The sequence below is a fragment of the Perissodus microlepis genome, chromosome 1 (assembly GCF_051167445.1).
Source record: "Perissodus microlepis isolate ML-2025 ecotype Zambia chromosome 1, ASM5116744v1, whole genome shotgun sequence".
In the NCBI taxonomy this organism is placed as follows: Eukaryota; Metazoa; Chordata; class Actinopteri; order Cichliformes; family Cichlidae; genus Perissodus; species Perissodus microlepis.
In genome coordinates this window covers 24093746-24114437 of record NC_140461.1, presented here as the reverse complement: position 1 = coordinate 24114437, position 20692 = coordinate 24093746, and the positions used below count along the sequence as shown (strand labels likewise).

General features: G+C 43.2%; 4 protein-coding genes across 5 annotated transcripts; 2 read left to right on the top strand and 2 right to left on the bottom strand.

Moving 5' to 3' along the window:
- Nucleotides 1-73: 73 nt before the first annotated feature.
- ercc5 (excision repair cross-complementation group 5) lies at nt 74-10233 on the bottom strand. Of its 2 annotated transcripts, XM_084936567.1 has the most exons (15): nt 9984-10233; nt 9680-9855; nt 9473-9588; nt 9198-9299; nt 8816-8882; nt 8458-8601; nt 8120-8324; nt 6913-7794; nt 5982-6256; nt 3962-4081; nt 3178-3391; nt 2595-2739; nt 1880-2080; nt 1718-1802; nt 74-781 (listed from the first exon to the last, which is right to left on the bottom strand). In XM_084936567.1, exons 1-15 carry the CDS (start codon nt 10069-10071, stop codon nt 257-259), a joined length of 3345 nt encoding a protein of 1114 aa, XP_084792693.1. In that variant the 5' UTR covers nt 10072-10233; the 3' UTR covers nt 74-256. The 2 variants fall into 2 exon arrangements, with proteins under 2 accessions (XP_084792693.1, XP_084792702.1); XM_084936576.1 differs by lacking the exons at nt 8816-8882; nt 9473-9588; nt 9680-9855; nt 9984-10233 and having other exon boundaries at nt 9198-9287.
- A 57-nt stretch (nt 10234-10290) lies between these two features.
- On the top strand, nt 10291-14775 carry blzf1 (basic leucine zipper nuclear factor 1). The gene is made up of 7 exons (XM_084936599.1): nt 10291-10730; nt 11028-11126; nt 11432-11892; nt 12132-12331; nt 12439-12567; nt 12717-12948; nt 13051-14775. The coding sequence occupies exons 2-7, from the start codon at nt 11108-11110 to the stop codon at nt 13234-13236; spliced, it is 1227 nt and encodes a 408-aa protein (XP_084792725.1). The 5' UTR covers nt 10291-10730; nt 11028-11107; the 3' UTR covers nt 13237-14775.
- Nucleotides 14765-16588, bottom strand: trmt10c (tRNA methyltransferase 10C, mitochondrial RNase P subunit). The gene has a single exon (XM_084936585.1). The coding sequence runs from the start codon at nt 16362-16364 to the stop codon at nt 14847-14849; it is 1518 nt and encodes a 505-aa protein (XP_084792711.1). The 5' UTR covers nt 16365-16588; the 3' UTR covers nt 14765-14846.
- A 208-nt stretch (nt 16589-16796) lies between these two features.
- On the top strand, nt 16797-20326 carry txnl4b (thioredoxin-like 4B). The gene is made up of 3 exons (XM_084936632.1): nt 16797-16991; nt 17076-17227; nt 19393-20326. Exons 1-3 carry the CDS (start codon nt 16860-16862, stop codon nt 19556-19558), a joined length of 450 nt encoding a protein of 149 aa, XP_084792758.1. The 5' UTR covers nt 16797-16859; the 3' UTR covers nt 19559-20326.
- The last annotated feature ends 366 nt before the right edge of the window (nt 20327-20692 follow it).

Sequence of the window (20692 nt, the reverse complement as noted above, 5' to 3'; positions counted from 1 at the left end):
AGTTTGAAAACCTGCATCTGTCTCAGCTTCATTGTTGACACAGGAGGGCGACAAATGACAGGTGAACATGTACCACATCTCATAAATTTAATGCAAAATGAACTCATTGTGGTCACACAAACATCTACAAGCAGGAAAATAATTTTCTATTAATAGTTCATAGCAGTTTTTAACAAAATTCATGTTTCATAAAATGGAAACCCTGAGTTTATCAGACATGTAGACGTCAGACATTTGGGAGTACGTATCAAAGTCCTCATGTCTTCTTCCCCCTGCCTTTTCCTCTCATGCTTCCTCTCCCTCTCGTGCTTTTCGCTCCGCGTCCTCTCCGGCTCCCCTCGAACACAGATCGGGCTGTAACCATAGCAACTCCAGGACCACCGTCGCTGTCCTCACCAGAGCTGCTGCTGCTCATCCTGGTTCTCTTAGGTGGAGTTTTATTAGACTGAGGAACAGTCTTTACTGAGAGGGAGTCATGACTGGTGCTACTGCTATCTCTGAGAGCTGTAAGAGGAGATTCATCAGTCATCTCTGACCCTAAAAAGCCTCCTCCTGCCACAGATCTCCTCACATCTTTCTCCTCTCCTCCTTTATCCTGACTCCCTTTCTTAGACTTAGACAGGGAATGCGTATCGTCCTCACTGTCGTCCTCTTCCTCCTCGGCTCCTCCTTCCCTCTCTTTTCGCTTCAAGCAGGTGACCGCTCGGCGGAGTCGCTGACTGCGGATCGCCTGCTTCTCATGTTGCTCCATGCGGAAGAACGAGTCTATCCGCAGCTGAGTCTAAACCAAAGCAGACAAGACATGAACGATAGAAGGCTACAAGCCAGTTTCATTTATTGTTTCTATTATTGATTTTTCAAAAGTTACACAATCTAACTGGAGACATTTAATCCCTGAGACCCAGGTGGTTGTTTGATATGCACGGGTTTGAATTTACAGCATAATAGTACCGTTTAAGACTAAGACTTAACTAATGCTAGCGTGCTTACTGTTTTTAGCTCAATATGTAACCGTTCATTATTCTGATTCCTGCTATGTCAGCAATCAATAATCGTTAGCTAATAAAACATTTAGGCAATTATTTATTTTAGTTAACCTATCTTAGCTAAGCTAACTTTTTGATAACATGCCAAATTATAACCAACTATCTGCACTGTTTATTGTATCTTTAGGTTTTAGCTTAACATTTAGCTAAACATTTTAGCCATTTTATGCTGTGTTTAACAATAATAATAAATTTTATTTGTGTTTCAAAACATTCTGGGACACCTTAAAATCAATTAAATAACAAAATCACAGTATGAATAAAATTGTTGATATGCATTTTATAGAAAGGACCCTAAGACAGAGCCCTGGGGAACACCACTGGCAAGCTTGTAATCTGAAATGTATTTTTCCTTCTAGCTAACCATTACAATTGATCGCCTTCAGCTAACCATTTAACTGTTTACTCATTACTTTTAACTTGCAAATATTCAACCATTATGTTTAGCCTATCACTAAATTTCTTCTCACTTGAGGTTACTGAAAACTGATCTTTGGAGAAGCTGCTTCCCGAGTGAAGACTTCAAGAAACTGTTTACATGTGGAAAAAGAACACAAAGATTTTGTCTTGCATTTTCAAAGGTGTGCGCCTCTCTCTCCTTTTTTGACATTGGCCTCCGTGCCAGGTTATTGTTGCTTTGACATGCTCACACGTGGATGTAACCTGGTTACCTGCTGGGTGTTGAGCTGCTTGATCACAGGCTGAAGAGTCTCCTCTGTTTTCCGACTGCTCCAGCCAAAACGACTCAGGCAGAATGTAAAGCGCTTGTTAAGAAATATTCATACATTCAGGAAAAGCAGGCAAACACATTCCCACAAACAGAGAAAGGATATTCTTTGATCATGTCCAGCTGTGGGCGTCCCCAGCTGAAGGAGCTGCCTGACTGGTCAATAGTGGGGTGCAGGTAAGCCTGAGCCACCACAGGGTTGGGGAAACCAGGCTGCAGTTTCAGATCCCTCAGCTTCTTCTTAACTTTTGTGTCCCGAGGATCAGACACCAGGCGTTTTTTCTCTTGAGCCTCTGACCACCAGTTACTACAGTTAAATTTTAAAAAAGGAAAAAAAGAAAAGAACAAAGGCAACAACAATAAGAAAGAAAGCTCAATGCAGAAATAACATTTATATTTACTCATGGTGTTTTTTAGCACACAACCCCAATCCTAAAAAATATGTAAATGCAAAAAAAAAATTAAAATGCAATGATTTGCAAATCCTATATAATAACATTATTCACAGTAGAACATTAAAAAAATGAGAAAAATATTGGCTCAATTTGAATTTGATGGTGGCAGCATGTTTGAAAAAAATTTGGCACAGGGACATGTTTGACTCCAATGACTCCCACCCCCTCCCTAACACACTGGACAATCTGAAGAGCAGTTTCAGAAACAGGTTCCTTCAACCTCGCTGTCTGAGGGAACATTACAGGAGGTCATTTCTTCCTGTTGCTATCAGACTCTTTAATTCATCTACTTGGGTCCAAAAGATCACAGACATCCAGTACTGATTGTTGTCTTTGTCTCTTGCGCACAGAAGCAATCTCACCCACCTGAACTGTATCAGTGGCTCCAGCCCTGGTCCTGGAAACTCATTCAGTATCTCCATGCCAGTCACGTAGCCGACCCCTGGCACACCCTCCGTGTAGTCACTTCCAAGCAGGTAAGCCAGATTTATCATTTTAGTCCTGTCCAGACCTGACGGAGGCGAGATTACAGGTTGTTAAGTAAACAGGAAAAATAAAGAAAAGGACAACACTCTAAGCGATAAGACTGTGTTGACAGCCTGTTACACAAACACCTCTCCCTCATATGTACAATATTAGCTTATGAAATTCCTGTTGTGATGTGTCATCTTAGCACTATTACAACACTCCCATAAATATGACACCATTGCAGCTGCAACCACCAATAAAACTAAATCAATCATGCACGGAGCCATGTGGGTCAGTGTGCTGGTTTAAGAGAAAATAACTATAATGTGCCCATGAAATAACATGATTGCTGTGTTTCCACAGCAGTCATGTATGTAGATTTAATACATTTGATTGGAAGCAGGCTTGAATTCCATCCTTTGATATATATTTTTTCATATAACTGCACACACACACACACACACACAGCAGCTTCACTGACTGAGCTGGCTCTGCAGGTCGCTGTACTGGTAATGTTCGACATATTTGTCCTGGTTGAAGAAGTTCTTGTAAACGTGACGTCCTCCGAAGAGCCACACGTCCGAGTCGTCTGTGATGGTCCCGTGCGTGTGGTCGGCCCAATCGAGCGCCGCACACTGAGCCTCGGCCTCCATCGGAGCCACCAGATATGGGACGCCGAACAGCCGCAGCAGCTCCTGGTTTCAAACGGTCATTACTCACAAAGTACAATAAGACGATGTAGAGCGTTCTCAGTATCAGAGTTGGCGTTTAGGTCTCATTATGTCCTGAGATGTGTTAAAAGACTCTGATCTTAAAATTACAACCCTTTCAGCTCAACAGGCTGCGGATGTTTCCGTGGTCATCTGAGAGATACTTCTGCTCTTAGCAGCTGATTACAGGAGCAGCTGACAGGATTAAAAACAGATCGCACACACTGAGCTTTTACCTTAGTGTGAATTTTATGAAGGAGAAAATGCTGACAGCATTTGGCTTTCAGGGGTGTGAGCGAGCCAGCAGACGCACAGCAAAGACTGTGAGGTAACAATGACTCTGGGAATGTCTGGCAGAGGTGATGCTGGGAAATGTATCCCTGCTGGGAGTTAACACCTGCTCTGATCTGTCAGATCCGCTGTCAGCGCATTAATCTATTTACATGCTGGTTTCTATTTTTTCTAATTAAAGTGTACACATCAACTTTTTTTAAATATATATATTTGTTTACGGTTTGCGTGTGGCTGTATGTGCTGATGTGATTTCTCTCTCACCTGGCTCTCCAGGTACATCTGCCCGGTGACTGTGTTGGCCATTCTCTCCTGCTGCTGTTTCTGCTCCCTCAGGTTGCTCTGCTCCACCTTCAGGGAGCTTTCCAGGGCCTCCAGCTCATCCTGCAGAACAAACACACACTTTTGCATGTCAACCTGCTCCTTATAGTCTTGTTTCTGTTTATGCTGAAGAATGCTTGACGTGCAAAACAACAACAAATAATTATAGATAAACCAGAAAGTCTGAAACCGTCATTTCTTCACAAGCAGTAATGATAAGCTGATAAGAAATCAGAGTACAGACAGAGAAATGACGTGGGTGTTATTTTTGAGTTGCAAAACCTTGGTCATGAATCACTGAATGAGTGTTTGCTTAATAATATTAATACGAAAGGGTGTTAGTTGAGTATTCTCTGAACATCTGGTCTTTCCTCAGGAGACAAATCAACACCAGTTCGGCAAAACTTACTTACACGACCAGCTCAAGTTAATGGACTGGGTTTGGGGATATGCCCATCATAATAATTCCTTTTTTTAATGATCTGACAGTTTGATCTGAAGTGATCAGTATGATCTGAGTAGTTCTCTGTTAAAATATCAAAAGGATACCAGTCTTCTGAAAATTTCAGCACTGAAGAGCCCAAAAATGAGCCCTTAGTTTCACATAAGAAGAAAAAAGAAGAATTTTTAAACATCTTTGAAAAAACTGGTTCATCGCAAAGACAAAACTCCTAAACACAAACTTAACAACGTGGTGTATGCTGTACAGTGTAGCGAGGAATGCCCAGACCTCTACATTGGAGAGACCAAACAGCCACTTCATAAACGTATGGCACAACATAGAAGAGCCACCTCCACAGGACAAGACTCAGCAGTCCATCTGCATCTAAAGGACAAAGGACACTATTTTGAGGACACCTGTGTTCACAATCTTGGTCAGATGGTTTGAAAGAGGAGTGAAAGAAGCCATTTATGTTCACTGTGAGCGACCATCTTTGAACAGAGGTGGTGGTTTACGACACCAACTGTCTGCCATCTATAATCCAGTTTTGAGTTCCCTTCCCAGATGCCTTAACGCCCACTCACATCCCGGGCCATCTGACCTCAGGAAATCACATGATAGGGTGGAGCCAGGCTTCACAGCGGGTTCACCCGAAACCCTGGTTGATTGTGACCTACACCCGTTTTCACACCTTGACTCGCGTGATTAGATAGAGGATAAACAGGGGGTTCATGACCCCCTTGTAAAACATCTTCAAGTTCTTGTCCCTTCCTTGTGAGCTTCAGATAACTTGGTTTGACCAATTGAAAATGGTCAAACCAAATAGGACTTAAATCTGGGACTCTGCACCTTTTGACCTTAGAACTGAAGAAGCTTCGCGGGTGAGAGGTGAAATGTCTTCAAGCAACTTAAAGAAGTCCAGACACTTTTCTTTCCAAGCTCCTTAGACTACGATGATCTGGATGACTGAGAATCTTCAGACACATAGCTGATAAGAAATCAAAGTACAGACATGACGTACGTGTTATTTTTGAGTTGCAAAACCTTGGTCATGAATCACTGAATGAGTGTTTGCTTAATAATATTAATACGAAAGGGTGTTAGTTGAGTATCCTCCCAACATCTGGTCTTTCCTCAGGCGACAAATCAACACCAGTTTGGTAAAACTTACTTACACGACCATCTCAAGTTAATGGACTGGGTTTGGGGATATGCCCATCATAATAATTCCTTTTTTATAATGATCTGACAGTTCGATATGAAGTGATCAGTATGATCTGAGTTGTTCTCTGTTAAAATGTCAAAAAAATACCAGTCTTCTGAAAATTTCAGCACTGAAGAGCCCAAAAATGAGCCCTTAGTTTCACATAAGAAGAAAAAAGAAGAATTTTTTTACGTCTTAGAAGAAAGTAGGCCACGTGTGACTATATTTGTAGTACCGCTTGAGTACTAATGGATCATCAAGATGACAAATTTTCTGTCTATCAGAGATCAGTAAACTGCAGAATTACAGAAACTTACAACATCAAAGTGTTCCCATTCATTGATGGCTGGAGCTGATCTGGATTCTGTCTCCGTTTGCTCTTTCATCTCATTCTGCGCCTTTGTTTCTGCTTCTTCCTCTGAGTTCAGAGCAACAGTTGAGGAAATTTCTGCTAAACTTTCCTCTGAGTTTCCTTCTTCCTTTGCGTCATCTTTATGGACTTTATCTGGATGTGCTTTCTCTCCAGTTATCACGAGGGAATCATCTGCAGTCTCCTCTTTTGAGCCGTCTTCTGAGACCTCAATGAAGCTCTCTGAGAAAACAGGGAAAGAGCAGACTGAGATGACCTTTGCATTCTCATAAGAGAAAATGTGGCGTTATTTCTAACTGCAGTGACTGATATGTTCTGGGACCACGCGTATATGTGGAAAGCATCAACAACAATAGAGGATCAGGCTGGGTCGCAAAGCGGCTTGCAGCAGACACCTAATAAAGTGTCGGCAAGCAAAGGCAGCTTAATAATGTGCCTTATGGCAGATTTACCAAGTAGATCAGCTGAGCCACCATCTGGCTTTTGCTGATGTATCAGGGCTGCATGACCTGAACAAACGCTAACGCTGTTAGACCAAGCATGGGGTAACTGGCATAATTATACTTTAAAATCTGGTTACATTAAGCGACTGGTTTTCCTTGATGGCTGAACCTGCTCTGTAAGCTAGATAATTTAATCTTTACCCAAGGCACAGGACCAATTTGTAGGATGTCTATTTGACGTCCTATATGCAGCCCTGTTCTTATATTATCCATACAGTGATCGGTTTTGTTCTGAGAAGTCAGGCTTTTCAGAAACCAACACGACTCAGTTCAAAATTTTATATTAAAATGTAAATCTGACATCTGGAAGCACAAACACACTACAGATTTAACACATTTTGAATGACTGCAATGTGAAAGACACCATTTCTGTACCTTCTGACTCGCTTTCCTCGCTGCTCTCTGACTTCACTTCATATCCATTTTTCTCTGGAGCTTCGGTGAACTGCTCTAAGAGTGCGGTGGGTCTTCCAGAGAGCTGAGGAGAGAGGTTTGTAGATACTGGGTTTTGACTGCTTGCAGCAGCAGCAGCATCCTGACGTATGCGCTCTGGTTCTCGTCTATTAACTTGTTCTTGTTTCTCCACTTGTGCCCGACAGCTTATCTTTATATCCTCAGACAGCTCTGCTTTCCTCATCTTATCTTCTGAGCTGATCTCCTTTGCTGCTAATCGAAGTGCTTTATTTCTCTCTCCAATCAATTCTTCCATCTCGTCTTCAGAGCTGCTATCTAACAACCTGTCTTTGTCACGTAAACTTTGCCCCGTGAGCTTCATATCAAGGTCTTTTTCTTTGAGTGAAGGTTCGGCCTCTTCCTCCGAGCTGCTGGTGACCGCTCTTGGGGCACGATGATGAATATTTGTTTGATTGGTGCGTGAGCTACTCTTAAATTCAGCAGCTCCACCTTCATCCTCAGCCAGAACCTGTTGGATTGCCAGCAGTGTGCGTGGAGACATGCTGCCACCATCTGTCTTAACCCGGTCAGACTTCTCCTCGTCGGAGCTGTCGTTAATCGCAGCCTGGATAGCTCTGAATGTCCGAGGCGAGGGCGGTGAGGCGTCTCCATCAGACGGTTTTGATGCTGAGGGTTTGGAGTCGCCTGAGGAGGTAGCTTGCGCTTTATCTTCTTCCTCACAGACAGGACGCCAAAGAGGCTCAGGTTTGTCTTTGGGCCGTCTTTGACAGCCTGACAGGGAGCTCCCAGCCCAGGGTGCAGCTGCAGGTTGGCTCTCGGGGGCTGTCTCACTCTTTTTGGTGCCTATGAAGGTAAAGTGGAGTGCAGTTTTATAAACTAACACAGAGGCAAGCTTGTACTTTTTCATTTCAGCCTTCTGATATGTCAAAAGAAAAGTAAAACACAATGATCCCCCAATGAAAATCTGATAAAAAGAACTACATCATGATGTTTTTGAACAAAAAACTGTTTAAAATATGAACTTATATGAACATTACTTGTCTTCCAATGAACCTTTTCCATTTTCTAAATGAATGTTCAGACATTTAAATGTGATTCGGAAAAGAAATCTGTAGCACTGATTATCTATTTTCCAGACAGTAGTGCAACAATCCACTGACTGCCTCACCTTTGATAAGGATATAGTGAGAATGGTCTTCTGAAACCAGCCGCTGTGCCTCCATGCTTTGCTGAGTTCCGTCCTGCTGGCAGACATCTGGAGCACTGCCCGCGCTCCGGTGGTTCATCTCCTTCTCCACACCCTCCAGACGCTGGTTCAGCCGGTTCCTCTGCAGCAGGCCAGCCAGCTGGTACTGTGAAAAGTCTCCGGACCGCTGAGAGAGTGAAAAAGCGTCAGGAGACACTGAAGCATGAGTGAGGAGTTATCCAGACCAAACTATTTTCATTTTAAAACATTTAAAAATAAAAAAGCATTAGCAATAACTGTAGCCTGAGAGTGAGATGTACCTCTGGAGGTTTGTGAAACATGGTCCGCCGTCTTTTGGAAAACTCTTTCATGTCTTTGAGGATCTCATGTTTCATTTCAGGAGGCAGGCTGGCAAAGTCCTCTGAGTTGATGTCCATTGAGTTGGGGTCTTCACACACGTCTCCCTGAGACATGAAGAACAAACTCACTTTAGTCAGTGAGGACAGTTATACAATAAACGTAAAGACAGTTACCCATATGTGAACAGAGACACAAGGCGATGAATTTTACTGGATATATAAAGAAGAGTTTGTAAAGGAAAAATTGCAAAAATATGTTAACATTTTGGGGAGATGATACCAATTTGGTGCACTTCAGAGTGCAATGACACCATTTTACCTGATACATGTAATAACTATCAACCATTTCCTCATCCTCCTCCTCTCTTTCTTCCTCCTCCTCTGAGCTGTAAGTGCAACAGGAAAACATTCAGACGGTTGTTATTGCACACTATGTTTGATATGGCACTAAATAAAGACAACCATGCATTTTACTAATTGCTCCTTGGTTCATATGAACTGTTTGGTTATCTGAGAGAAGAGGCCATGAAAACAAAAAGTTTCTAGTCGTGGATATGAAGCCATTTGCTTTCACAAAGCACCTGACCCTCCTGGCATGTCCACACATGTGGGGGAAAAGAGCTTTCCAGCATTCCGTTTACCCAGAAAAGACCCTGCATGGATTCTGACTAACTTATGTATGCAAGCAAGTGAACTGTAACCTGCTTTTGGCTTTCTCCTCTGCGGGTGGCAGTGCTGGAAGAACATACATGTCATCCACCTCATTTCTCCTCACGCTGGAGAGGCTGGGGAGAGGTTCCTTACTGGGAAGTAGGAAAGAAATGTGCGTTACTTTCAGGCCAAAGCCCTGACACTATAATGACTCCAGAAGGAGAGCAGAGGTATTTCTATTTTGTTGATGTCATTGAAGAATAGGAGGGTAAACATGGGAGGAACTATTTACTGCTGGTTTAGGGATGCTCCCTTTGTCCCTCACCTGTCGTCTCCAAGTGCAGCTTTGATAGCCTGTCTCTTCAAGAATGTTTTGAGCAGTTTCTCATTGGTGTTTCTGGACTCGCGAGTCAGCTCCTCCTTCCTTTGCCTCCTCAGAGCCTGCAGGAGGAAAACAAGGTTAAAATGAAGACGCTAAGCAGGAATCGCTTGCCTGCTACACACACGCATGCACGCGAGCACACAGACTTACAAGGGTCTGCTTCTTCAGCAGCGGTGCATCCCCATCAAACACAAAGACTGGCCTGATGCGGAAGAAGAGTAGCTTACAGATGCGGTGGAAGAGAGTGAGCAGGTGGGCGTTCTGGACGCTGTTGCCTTCACGGTCCCTCACCCCTTTCACCGCCTGGTTCAGCCATATACTGATGTCTGAGGGGGGCTCTGGTTAAGGTTTCTGCTATGACTGAAGTTAGTAAAACCTACACACTGCTGAGACAGAAGAAGCAAATAGTGGTGGACAGATCAACGATAAATACAGCATTTCTAACTGAGGATACCAACAGCAAGGATCTTTCCCTCCAGTGTCTCGGGGTTGATGGGTTTCCCTGTGCTCTCCAATAGCCTCCACAGTCCGTGCACTCCCATGGTTAGCAGTCCAATTAATGTGTTAAAAACTGAAACATACCGCCACAATGCCACAGTGCGCTATAAGCACTGAGCATTTGTCCTGAAACCCCTGGAGCAGAAAAAGGGGATCCTTTTTTAACATTTGTTGCAACTGTATTTTCATCCGGAAAGCAATTATTCTCTTCGTATGAAGGTTCCGGGCTTGGGGCGGGAGGGGTATCAATATTCTGTTACACCAGCGGTTTATCGCAGCATCTATTTCGGACCATAAATCAGCTGAGGCTTAAGAAATGTTAGTAGAATGATAGATAAACCGATCTGAGATCAGTGTGTTGTGACGTTGAGGGGAGTAATTGGGTGGAGGAGTTCCTGGGTTACACCTGACAGGCTACGTGCGACCTGCGCTACTTTTTCGACAAAACGATTATTTTGTAGATAATGTAACAGCTATTCAAGTTTAGGATTACAAAAAAAATCGTGGCTTAATATTTACGCAGTTATTTCCATCTGGCGAGGGGGGTTAGAAAGGTGTATTGCTGGTTTAACAGGAAGTTTTGCCTGAGCGGTACATATCAGGGTAAAAATCTCGCATGAAACTCGCGAGAGGCCAACTGTGTCCGGTGGCAAAACAAACAGCCTGGGGTTTACGGCTAGTTAAGCGAGGAGGATTCTACCCGGTATGTTATCCAGTTATATCTGTGAACTCACTAGAAACGATACCAAATACACAGAAAAGCGTCTTGTATACTCATTATGACACAGCTAATGCTAATATAAAGCGAAGTTGTTTATCATTGACGCTGCTCTGCAATATGCTAACGTTAGCACAGTTAGCTTCCTACCAAGTTACCGTTATCATGTTACGTTATCAGAGCCTCAGCTGTTAACCCTGACCTTTGACTGGCGGTCTTCTTTAATCATTGGACACTACAGGTGTTAAAAGTATTTCACTTTCCCCATTGTTGTTATTACAGGGCGAAGGGCCACCCGAGACGTCATCAAGACGTGGGTTTCACCCAAACAGACTACCTTTCACACCAACACCGTCTCCACCATGACTGCTGCTGTTAGAGGTACGTGTGGTTTCTTTGTGCTCTAGTGTTCACATTTTACACACGGGTAATTGTAAAGTCAGCGGAAGTAAACTTGACCAAGAGTTGATGGAAGTCTGTCTTATTATCGTCTTCGTGCGTTTCTTGTGCTGTTTGGTGTTTGCGGAGCTTCTGTTTTTGTGAAACATAAACAAAGCTGACACACATAAGGATTAAAGCTTTACAACATTGTTAGGCATATGTATTCCACTGCACTGTCCGCATGTTAGAGGAATCGGACTCAGCGCAAAGTGTGATCACAATTCTTGTTCCTTTTTATCTTCCAGATTCTGCCAGTGTGCCTGTCCGAGGTCCTGGCGATGGCATGGAAACTGAAAAACCGCCAGCCATCCTGGAGGTTAACACAGATACACTTCCACCAGGTCCATCTGAAGTTCCCCTCGTGAAAGTAGCTAGCCCAAAGCACAGTCCCAAAACTACCCATCCAGCACCTCCTGCTGCCCCGCAGCCGCTCGGAGTGCTCCACCTTGGGAAAGTAACTCGAGAGGCCTGCACAGAGGTGGAGGCTGTGAGGATCATGGTCCCACGTGCTGCTATTAGCCGGAGGAGCCGCACAGGAGCCACTGAGGCGAAAGGGGAGACTGGGCAACAGGCTGAGGAGCAGGGGTCTCCTTCGCTGCATTTGGTGGAGGACTGGAGAGGACAGCTGGTGAAGCTGCAGAACTCTGAGCGCAGGCTGCTGCAGGACAAAGAAGGCCTGTCCAATCAGCTCCGTGTGCAAACAGAGGTGAGGCTGCAATGAAACTGACACGCATTATTTAAATATCAGACACACTGAGGACCCTTTTTTTTTTTTTTTTTTTAAATGGTGAGCACAACAAAAATGTAACTAATATGGTTTGTAATTCTTAAAGCTTTTTTTCTTTTTAATGACAAAGTTCTTTACAATACGAAGGGAGAAGACAGTTCAACTTCTCATTTGTGTTTTCAGTTGTAAAAGGAGCTTTTATCAAATTTGTGCGCTAGGTGAACCGTGAGCTAAAGAAGCTGCTGGTGGCGTCGGTGGGTGACGACCTTCAGTACCACTTTGAGCGCCTGTCACGGGAGAAAAATCAGCTGATTTTGGAGAACGAGGCTCTGGGCAGGAGTCTGGCACACACTGCAGAGCAACTAGAGCGAATGAGTATCCAGTGTGACGTTTGGAGGAGCAAGTTCCTGGCCAGCAGGTAATGGACACTATAATTCAGTGGAAGATAAATTAAAAAATGTATGTGTGTATATATATTATCTGTATTTTGCTGAATAAACTCTTGAATTTGTGTTGTCTCCTCAGAGTCATGGCAGAGGAACTAACGAATGCCAGAGCAGCTCTGCAGAGACAGACCAGAGAGGCACAAGGAGCAATTCAGGACCTGCTGTTGGAGAGAGAGGAGTTCTCCAGGGACATGATGCTCACCCACAGGTAAGATTGTGACTCACATGTAGTGATTAAATAAACTGGAGTGTCTATTATAAGAACTCTAAACTTAAAGCATACTGGAACTCAGAGCCACTGATGCTGGCGTGAATGATGGCAGTATGTGTTGACGTTACCTGTTTTTGTGTTTTCAGATCTCTGGAGCAGCTCCTGGTGTCTCTGCAGTGGGGCAGACAACAGACGTACTATCCCACCTCACAACCCCTAAGCACGGGAGAGCTGGCGGTGGCCAATCACAAGCTAGCAGACGCCATCAACGCCCACCTGCTGGGTAACAGCGGCGGCAGCAGCACCAATGCCGCAAAAAGCAGCAGCGCAGCAGCTGAACAGCTCTGCAGCACACCGGCTGAGAAGATGGCCGAGAAGGTGAAGGTTTTACGTGTTTGTTTATGATAAATATCATATTTAATTTCTCACATTTGTAAGAAAATCCAGAAACTCACAGATGTCACTCACTTTCTGTCTCAGGTGCTGAAGAGTTTAGATCCCATTTCCTGCTCCGAAAACAAGGCTGAGTCTCCACTTAGTGACTCCACCCCCTCAAACTTCCTCAATAGTAAGAAGAGCATTGGAAGGTTTCACCCTTACACCCGCTACGAGAACATTACTTTTAACTGCTGTGAGCGCTGTACAGGAGACATCCTGGTGCTGTAGAGGTCACAGAGACTACCACAAACATCGTTGGAGCTTATTTCAAAGGACTAAGTGTAGTCTGAGGGTTACTGGAGCTTTGTGTTTAGTTGGAACAGCAGCAGACAGTTGCTGCTCTCCTGGTTGTGGTTTTACCCTGACTGTTATTTTTACATTTCAGATGATGGTCGGAATATATATGGCTCTGTTTATTTTGTTACTTTTATTTGCTCTTTAACTGAATTCAGGAATCGTAACGCAGTGATTAGACATTTCACTGGGGATGTGACATCAAGGTGAGTCCGTGTTATGCGTTGAACAGAGATGCAAACATTCACGCTGGAAGCGATTCACAGCAGCGTGATGATCGGTGACCATAGTCACTGGCGATGGACAGTTTTTCTCGACTTCCAGGCCAGCGACTAAAGTGACTACCTGTAAGAATGATTGACTTATTATCTGAAAGTACATGCATTTGGAGGTTACCTAGGCAACTGGAGCAGAGAATATTTTTTTTTTTTTTAAAAAGAAAGAAATGTGGAGATTATAGTTGTTTCAAGACAAACAGCTGGCACGGCTGCGATACCTCCTACAGAAGTCCTTGTGTAGATGAGTTAGTGAAACAACTTGATCATCTGTTGGTGTCTTATTGTATGCTGTGACACAACACTTACCTACTTTATTGCACCCAGGTGTAACCATTGGATATGCTTCCATCTGTCCATTGCCAGCCACTTTGGTTTGCAGAAATTCAGCCAACTCTTTCAAGTTTGTGCTTTTCTTTCTTCTGATCAGATGCAATGTTTTGCACCATCCTCATATTTATCACCACACTGCGTTTATGTAGTAACAGAGAAATTATTGCCTTATTACTGAATGCAATTCTGAAGTAACGCATCTATACAAGGCATTTTTAGAAGGTTTTAATTGCCACATTTTGACTTTACTCTCAAAATGATCAAAAACATTTTTTTCTTAATGTGGCACTAATACTCCTTCGGAGCCTCCAGTCTGTAGTGTGTTTGAGGGTGTGCTGAGTTTTATTTGCATATTCCAGCTGTAAGTTTGATCCTGAGACTTGAAAGTATGTTGTGTAAATACCCTCCAGTGAGCTGCTTCCACTGTGACTGTTTATAAAGTGAATCAGGGTCCCTCCCTGCAGGAGCCACACTTCCTCTGTATAATGGTGCTACCTTATTTAGGAAAACACTGTATTAATATATTTTGTTGATATTTTGTATATTTCGTATATTTCATCATGTAAATGCATTAATATACATTCAGTGTTTTGGAAGTGGACAGATGGTACTACAAGAGCAAAAATGACCTTGACTCTTTTTTTTTTCTCTTCATTTAATGTCGTTTGTCTATTATTATTTAAAAAGAAATGTATAAGGGCAGTATTTTTGCTTCAAAACACATTACAATAAAATAACTGGTAATCGATTTGGAAACGACTGCTTTTTGCAGTAATAGTGATGGTTTCATCTGCAGTGAATGCACAACAAATATCTGTACATCCTTTGTTTTTCTAAAATAAAGACCAAAGTAGTTTCTACTTTTGCATTGTTGTCATTAAAGCAGCATTTATTCACTTTCAATTTACATTTACAAAATAGCAAAAGTTATTTTTCTCACTCCTCATGCCACCACATCCTGTTCCTGCCTCCACTTTTTCTAGCTTCTATGTCACTCTTTAATGATGTCCGTACTTTGGTTCCAGCTGGTGTGTTTTCTCTGTCTCTTCCAGTGAACCCGGACTCTCTGTGCTCTTTGTTTTTAAATGTGTTTATATTTCTTTTCTCTCCTGACCTCGGTGGCCTGTCGCCATCATCTCTGACTCTGTGTCTGGCAGTCTGCGTCTGTTGTTGGTGGAAGCCATCATGCTTTCTTTTAGGCACAAACTGTAACGCCTCATCCCATCTCCCTGTGTCCTTGAAAGAGAGCATAATGCGGATCATCTGATCCAGAGTCAGATTTTTGGCTCCCATCTCCCAGTGGAGGAACTCATCGAGGGGTAAACGGGCTGTGGCCAGCTTCAGACGCTTTGCATTGGCCAGTGATAAGCCTTTCTGGATCGAGCGGTCCACTAGAGCTCCGATGATATAAACCTTTGAGTGGTCAAAGGTGCGGAGGACGTTGGGCGAGTCTGCAGTGAGGTACACGAGCTGTTCGCGGGGGAACAGGTCAACGTGCTGCCGCTCAGAGGTGGAGATGAGTAGGCGCTCCCAAGTCTCTGCACCGTACCGTTGGAGCAGCTCCTTCTTGTAGAGTCCATCTGGCTGCAGGTTGCAGAAGTGGAGATGGTAGGGCTCAGTGGCACGCCGGTTCAGCCCTTCAACATCCATCAGCTGGGACACCGTGTTCTCGATCTCCCGTCTGGACATGTGCGACTCATAGCTCATGTCAAACACCAGCGGCTGACCGAACACCATGGACTGAGCGGACTTCCACGCCAGCAGCTTGTCCAGGGAACGGTCCCAGAATTGAAGGAAGAGTGTGTTTTTCAACCTGGGTCCCCCCTCGCCCTCCCCTTCCTCTCCACCGCTCTCCAGTTCTCTTCTCTCCATCAAAGATGCTTCTCTCTTGGCTGCCTTCTGCTGCTGCTTCTCCTTACGGGCCTTTTTGTGGCGCTCCCTGATAGCCAGGTACTTCAGGTACTTCTTCCTGGAAGACTTGGTGGTGAGCTTCGCCAGTGTCTCCACCTCCTCATCAGTCATCTCTTCAGGTACAAGCTTTCCAGCTTGCTGCCACATCGCAACCAGATCCCGCATTGCCTCCAGAGAAGACCCGTCCTTTGAATCATCTCCTGGCTCTTTCAGGTTCTCATCATCATCACTTTCCTCTGCTTCATCTTGAACCTGCTTCTCATCAAATGCAGCCTGGGATCTCATCACAGACTTCCACCTGTCCAGATCTAGAGCCTCTGTTTCCTGGGTTTTACCTGCTTTCGTCTGTGCAGCATCTTTCCCCGCTGGGCTGATAGCACTGAGGAGGCGGATGGACACCGCGATGGACGCTCTGTGCCTGCTGGCCCTGCTGTTGCTGGTATTAAAACTGCACACTTGCCTCCCGAAAGCGCAGAATGGCACAGAATGAGCGCATTTCCAGAAAACAGCACAGCCTCTGGGAGTGAAGAGCCGCAGCAACATCGCCACAAATGAAACGAAACAAGAGCTGCTTAGAAAACCAGGAGAGCCAGACTGTGTTTACAGAAGCGCTTCTCCCAGACTCCCGCTGTTATTCAAGTGTTACAAGTAACGGCAACATCTCACTCAGAGTCCAGAACGTTCTCAGAGGTGTGCTCACATGTGTTGACGGCCAGGCTTCTCAAACACTAGGGAAGAAGGTCACGGTGTCACACTATAATGTGTCGTAGAGGAAACAACGAGGTGGCACAGCATCGATTGTCTTTGTTGAGAAGAGAACACGAGCCGTTTTTAGCCAGCTAAATCTATATAATATATTAAATGGTAATATGATATAATAAATTATAAACCACAGCTTATTTAAATTATTTCCACAGTGTCTCTAATTAAAGTTAAGGCGGATATTTGATGGTGTCGCACACGACGCAATGATGACGCGCTTTCCTCCCGGAAGTAAAACAAACGTACAGGGGGAGACGTTAGCTCGTTAGCCTCAAAATGAGTTTGTTTTTGCCCAAATTAACGTGCAAAAAAGATATCGACGAAGTCATTAAAGGGGTGGCAGAAAAAGTCGTGGTTTTACGGTTCGGCAGGGACGATGACTCGGTGTGTCTGCAGCTCGACGAGATAGTAAGCTGAAACGGTGACATGAATGTAAATAATAACTGCTCACTCTCTACTTTAGCTCATGTGTCTCCTGTCTTTCTGTTGTAGCTCTCTAAAACGGCCCACGACTTGAGTAACATGGCGTCCATTTACATCGTCGATGTTGATAAAGCTCCCATTTACACGAGATACTTCGACATAAGCTACATCCCCTCCACTGTCTTCTTCTTCAACGGACAGCACATGAAGGTCGATTATGGGTGAGTGGACCTACTGCTCAGAATGACATTAACCTAAAATCACTATAAGAAGACATTAGTTTGAAGCAGTCGAATAGCTTGAACCAGGGAAGTGACCCGAGTGATTATCGAGGGCCACTGAGCTACCCCTCAGTTACATTTTGCTTGCCAGACTTTCTTGAGTTTTTTTTGTTTTGTTTTGTTAAACAAACGCTTAAAAGATAACTTAGCAAAGAAGTAATCTAAAACACACACGCACACATTGTGTCTTTAGGCAGCAAAAACACCTTATGTGTCCCTGCTTATTTAATTGAATCTATGATATGTGCAAAAGATAACAGACATTAATTGGCACTTTTCACCTACAAGGTGATTTACAAATAGCTATTAGCTGAAAACATAGCATTTGTGATCATGGTGTGCAGTGTTCCCTTAAAATACATATGAAAAAACTGTATGAAGTCAAGTTACACAGACTGGTGTTTAATAAGCCACCAAATAAGGCAGAAACCAGAGATTTTTTGATGGTAAACTGGTCTTGAAGTACAGCGAGAGAGCTGTGCAGGAAGTGCGATTTTTATCGTGGTGGAAGCAAAACTGCCAAAGTAAGAGGAACTGCATGACAATGTGTATTAAACAGAAGTGTAGTTTTTATCTTCTTTGCTGCTGGTTCAATGAATTTTGAATAATGAATCAATATCACATTATTCAAATTAAAAGAGATTTGAATCAGGAAATCAGTTTTTTTTAAGCCCACCCCTAAATCCAAGTATACCTGGATAGAGAAAAAAAAAAAACATGGAAAATTATCAGTCATGAATTGGCCCCCCCAAAGCCCAGACCTTAGCATTATTTAAGCACTGTGGGGTCATCTTAGATATGTAGATAGATAGCCATTTACGTGCATATGCAGTGAGATTGGACCCCTTCTGACTGTACATACAAATCCCATACTTCACATTGGGAAGACATGTCGAGAGAGGTAGGATGGAAACAATGAATATGCAATATATGAGGGAACATGAGGAGGAAAAAGAACTCCACCCAGACTGAGCTCCTACAGGACGACAGTTTGAGAAGAGAAAAAAAACACCTCAGCACAGAGAGCACATGAGTCTTCGCACCACCATATAACATAAAGGACGTGCATCGGAGCCGCTTGGAGGGGGGAGGAGGGTGATTGTATATCTGTGTCTGATTACGTGTGTCTGTGTGCGTGTGTGTATCCTGTATCAACTGAAAAGAGAGCGTCCTTTCACCCAGTTCTAAGCAAAAGTCAGCAGTTCTCCAGCCGCCGCAGTTGGCCTTGAAGGATGTGGCCAGAGGGTCAAATCACAGTCCTGTTATCAGGGGGAGTTGTTCCAGCCAGCTTTCGGCCTTGAAGCCTTCTAAGCTGACGACCGGGTAGCTGAATAAGATGATGGTTGTTTGGTTTAAGGTTAGAGCGACCAGGCTGCATTTGATTTTGCAGGTGATCTAATATCCATCACTGGTCCCCAGGTCTATCCAGTTCTCTTTGCAGAGCTGTGAGCTTCTCCAAGATCTTATCCATATTGCGTTCAATAAGCATGGTCTGAGTACTCACGGCTCTGCCCATCGCATCGATCTTGACAGACAACAGAACATTCATTCCTGAAGGCTGTTCACAGATGTTATATAAAAGCTTGCCTGTCAGTCTGTCCCAGGGCAGCTGTGGCTACAACTGTAGCTTGCCTCCACCAGTGTGTGAATGTGTGTGTGGATGACTGGGTGTGTAAAGCGCTTTGGGGTCCCTAGGCGGGACTAGTAAAAGCGCTATACAAATACAGGCCATTTACCATTCCTGAAGGCTGTTTACAGATGTTATATAAAAGCTTGCCTAAGAGAGTTCAGGTTGTGTTGAAGAATAAAGGTGGTCATACCAAATATTGACTTTCAAACTCATTCGAATTTTACAAACTCTGATGCTCTATTTCTATTTATTTTGACACGTTTCATTAAAGCGTTGTATTTCCTTTCCTAAGTTTAAAGAAACAAGGGATTTCAGACTTTTTTCAAATTCATTTTGATGGCATGACTTTCAACTTAAGAATAATCAATGTCAATTTTGTGGATACATATCAACACATACCAAAAGTATAAGCTACTGCTGATGCGCAAAGAGTCAGAATAAGGCCAACAGTTGTTAATAATTGTTTGTCTTTCAGCTCTCCAGATCACACCAAGTTCGTTGGCAGCTTCAAAACCAAGCAAGATTTCATGGACCTGATTGAAGTGATCTACAGAGGAGCCATGCGGGGGAAAATGATCGTCCAGAGTCCCATAGATCCTCAAAATATTCCCAAATATGATCTCCTCTACCACGGGATTTAGAATCAGTGACTTTATTCATTATGTGATGGGCAAGATGTTCTGCAGAGTAGCACTGACGGCTGCTGAATGAGTAACAAGAGACATTCAGACTTTGAACCACAAAGTAACTGTTTGAGGAATACTAAAGTGCCTCCGATTTAAAGACTGTTGAACATTTATTCTTTTTTTGTTGTTGTTCTTGTTGTAGAGATCAAATTACCGACAGTGTTTTTGCCTTTACTGTTTCTACTCCTGATACTTTAAAGGTTCTTCTAATTCACTTAGACAGGGAGTGTGACAGTAAGGAGGATTGCGGGTTAGTAAAAATGGATGTCAACAGAAGTGTTTTGCAAATATTTGATGATATAGGAAATGCAAACCTAAGGGACGTAAAGAGTTTGACTGCAGGGTAGTCTCTACCAGTTTTTAACAGTACTATGTTGGAGGCTGGAAAAACTGAAATGATTACAAATTTTACCTGTGTTAAGTGATGGTAGGTGCGCACTCTGTAGTGGGATTTGTCAAATGTTTCATAGTTTATTTTGTTAACACTAAAAAAAAATTTTATCAGTGAAAAATATAATTTTGGTGTTTGTTTTTTTTTTTTTTTTTTTTTTTTTTTTTTTTTTTTTCTGCCTTCTTCACATGTTTGATAGGCATGAGTTTTGATGCAACACTTTTGATGCACTGTGTTAGTGTTTCCTGTGGTAAACCAATGTATATCAGCAGCAAGATGCCACATTTATCCACTGTGCATGCTCTGCTGTTATAATAAAATTTCAGCCATCATTTTTCTCTGCGTTCTCTCGGCTCTACAGATGTTAGCAGCACAAAGGCTCAGCCCTCCTCTTGGACAGGTGTCTGTCTGTGTGGAGTTTGCATTTTCTACCTGTTTAGAACAAGTTTCTTAGGGTCACTGGTGTTAATGTGAGGGTAAGGTAATTAAATTTGATCTTCTGATGACAGCAGTGGACTGTGGTATAGAAGCTTGTTTCTGCCACTGAAACAAACATGATTGATTGGCAGAGATAAGTTGAAATTTTCATCTCAAATTGTCAACTTAATTCGAAATTTTACATTGTTTATTTTTTTCAATTTTGAGTTCAAGTTTCTCAACAAGGTGAGTTAGTAAGTTGAAAATTTCAGATGATTATT

Bases quoted from the DNA above. Each gene is read 5' to 3' on its own strand.
- ercc5 (XM_084936567.1), bottom strand. From the start codon at position 10,071: ATGGGAGTGCACGGACTGTGGAGGCTATTGGAGAGCACAGGGAAACCC. The intron at 9,300-9,472 runs GTGAGGGACAAA...CCTACTTCCCAG, and splicing joins GCTGCACTTGGAGACGACAG to TAAGGAACCTCTCCCCAGCC. The intron at 1,803-1,879 runs ATATCCTTTCTC...CAAGCGCTTTAC, and splicing joins CAGCTGGACATGATCAAAGA to ATTCTGCCTGAGTCGTTTTG.
- blzf1 (XM_084936599.1), top strand. The intron at 12,568-12,716 runs GTAAGATTGTGA...TTGTGTTTTCAG, and splicing joins GACATGATGCTCACCCACAG to ATCTCTGGAGCAGCTCCTGG. The intron at 12,949-13,050 runs GTGAAGGTTTTA...TTTCTGTCTCAG, and splicing joins CTGAGAAGATGGCCGAGAAG to GTGCTGAAGAGTTTAGATCC.
- trmt10c (XM_084936585.1), bottom strand. From the start codon at position 16,364: ATGTTGCTGCGGCTCTTCACTCCCAGAGGCTGTGCTGTTTTCTGGAAA.
- txnl4b (XM_084936632.1), top strand. From the start codon at position 16,860: ATGAGTTTGTTTTTGCCCAAATTAACGTGCAAAAAAGATATCGACGAA. The intron at 16,992-17,075 runs GTAAGCTGAAAC...TTTCTGTTGTAG, and splicing joins GTCTGCAGCTCGACGAGATA to CTCTCTAAAACGGCCCACGA. The intron at 17,228-19,392 runs GTGAGTGGACCT...TTTGTCTTTCAG, and splicing joins CACATGAAGGTCGATTATGG to CTCTCCAGATCACACCAAGT.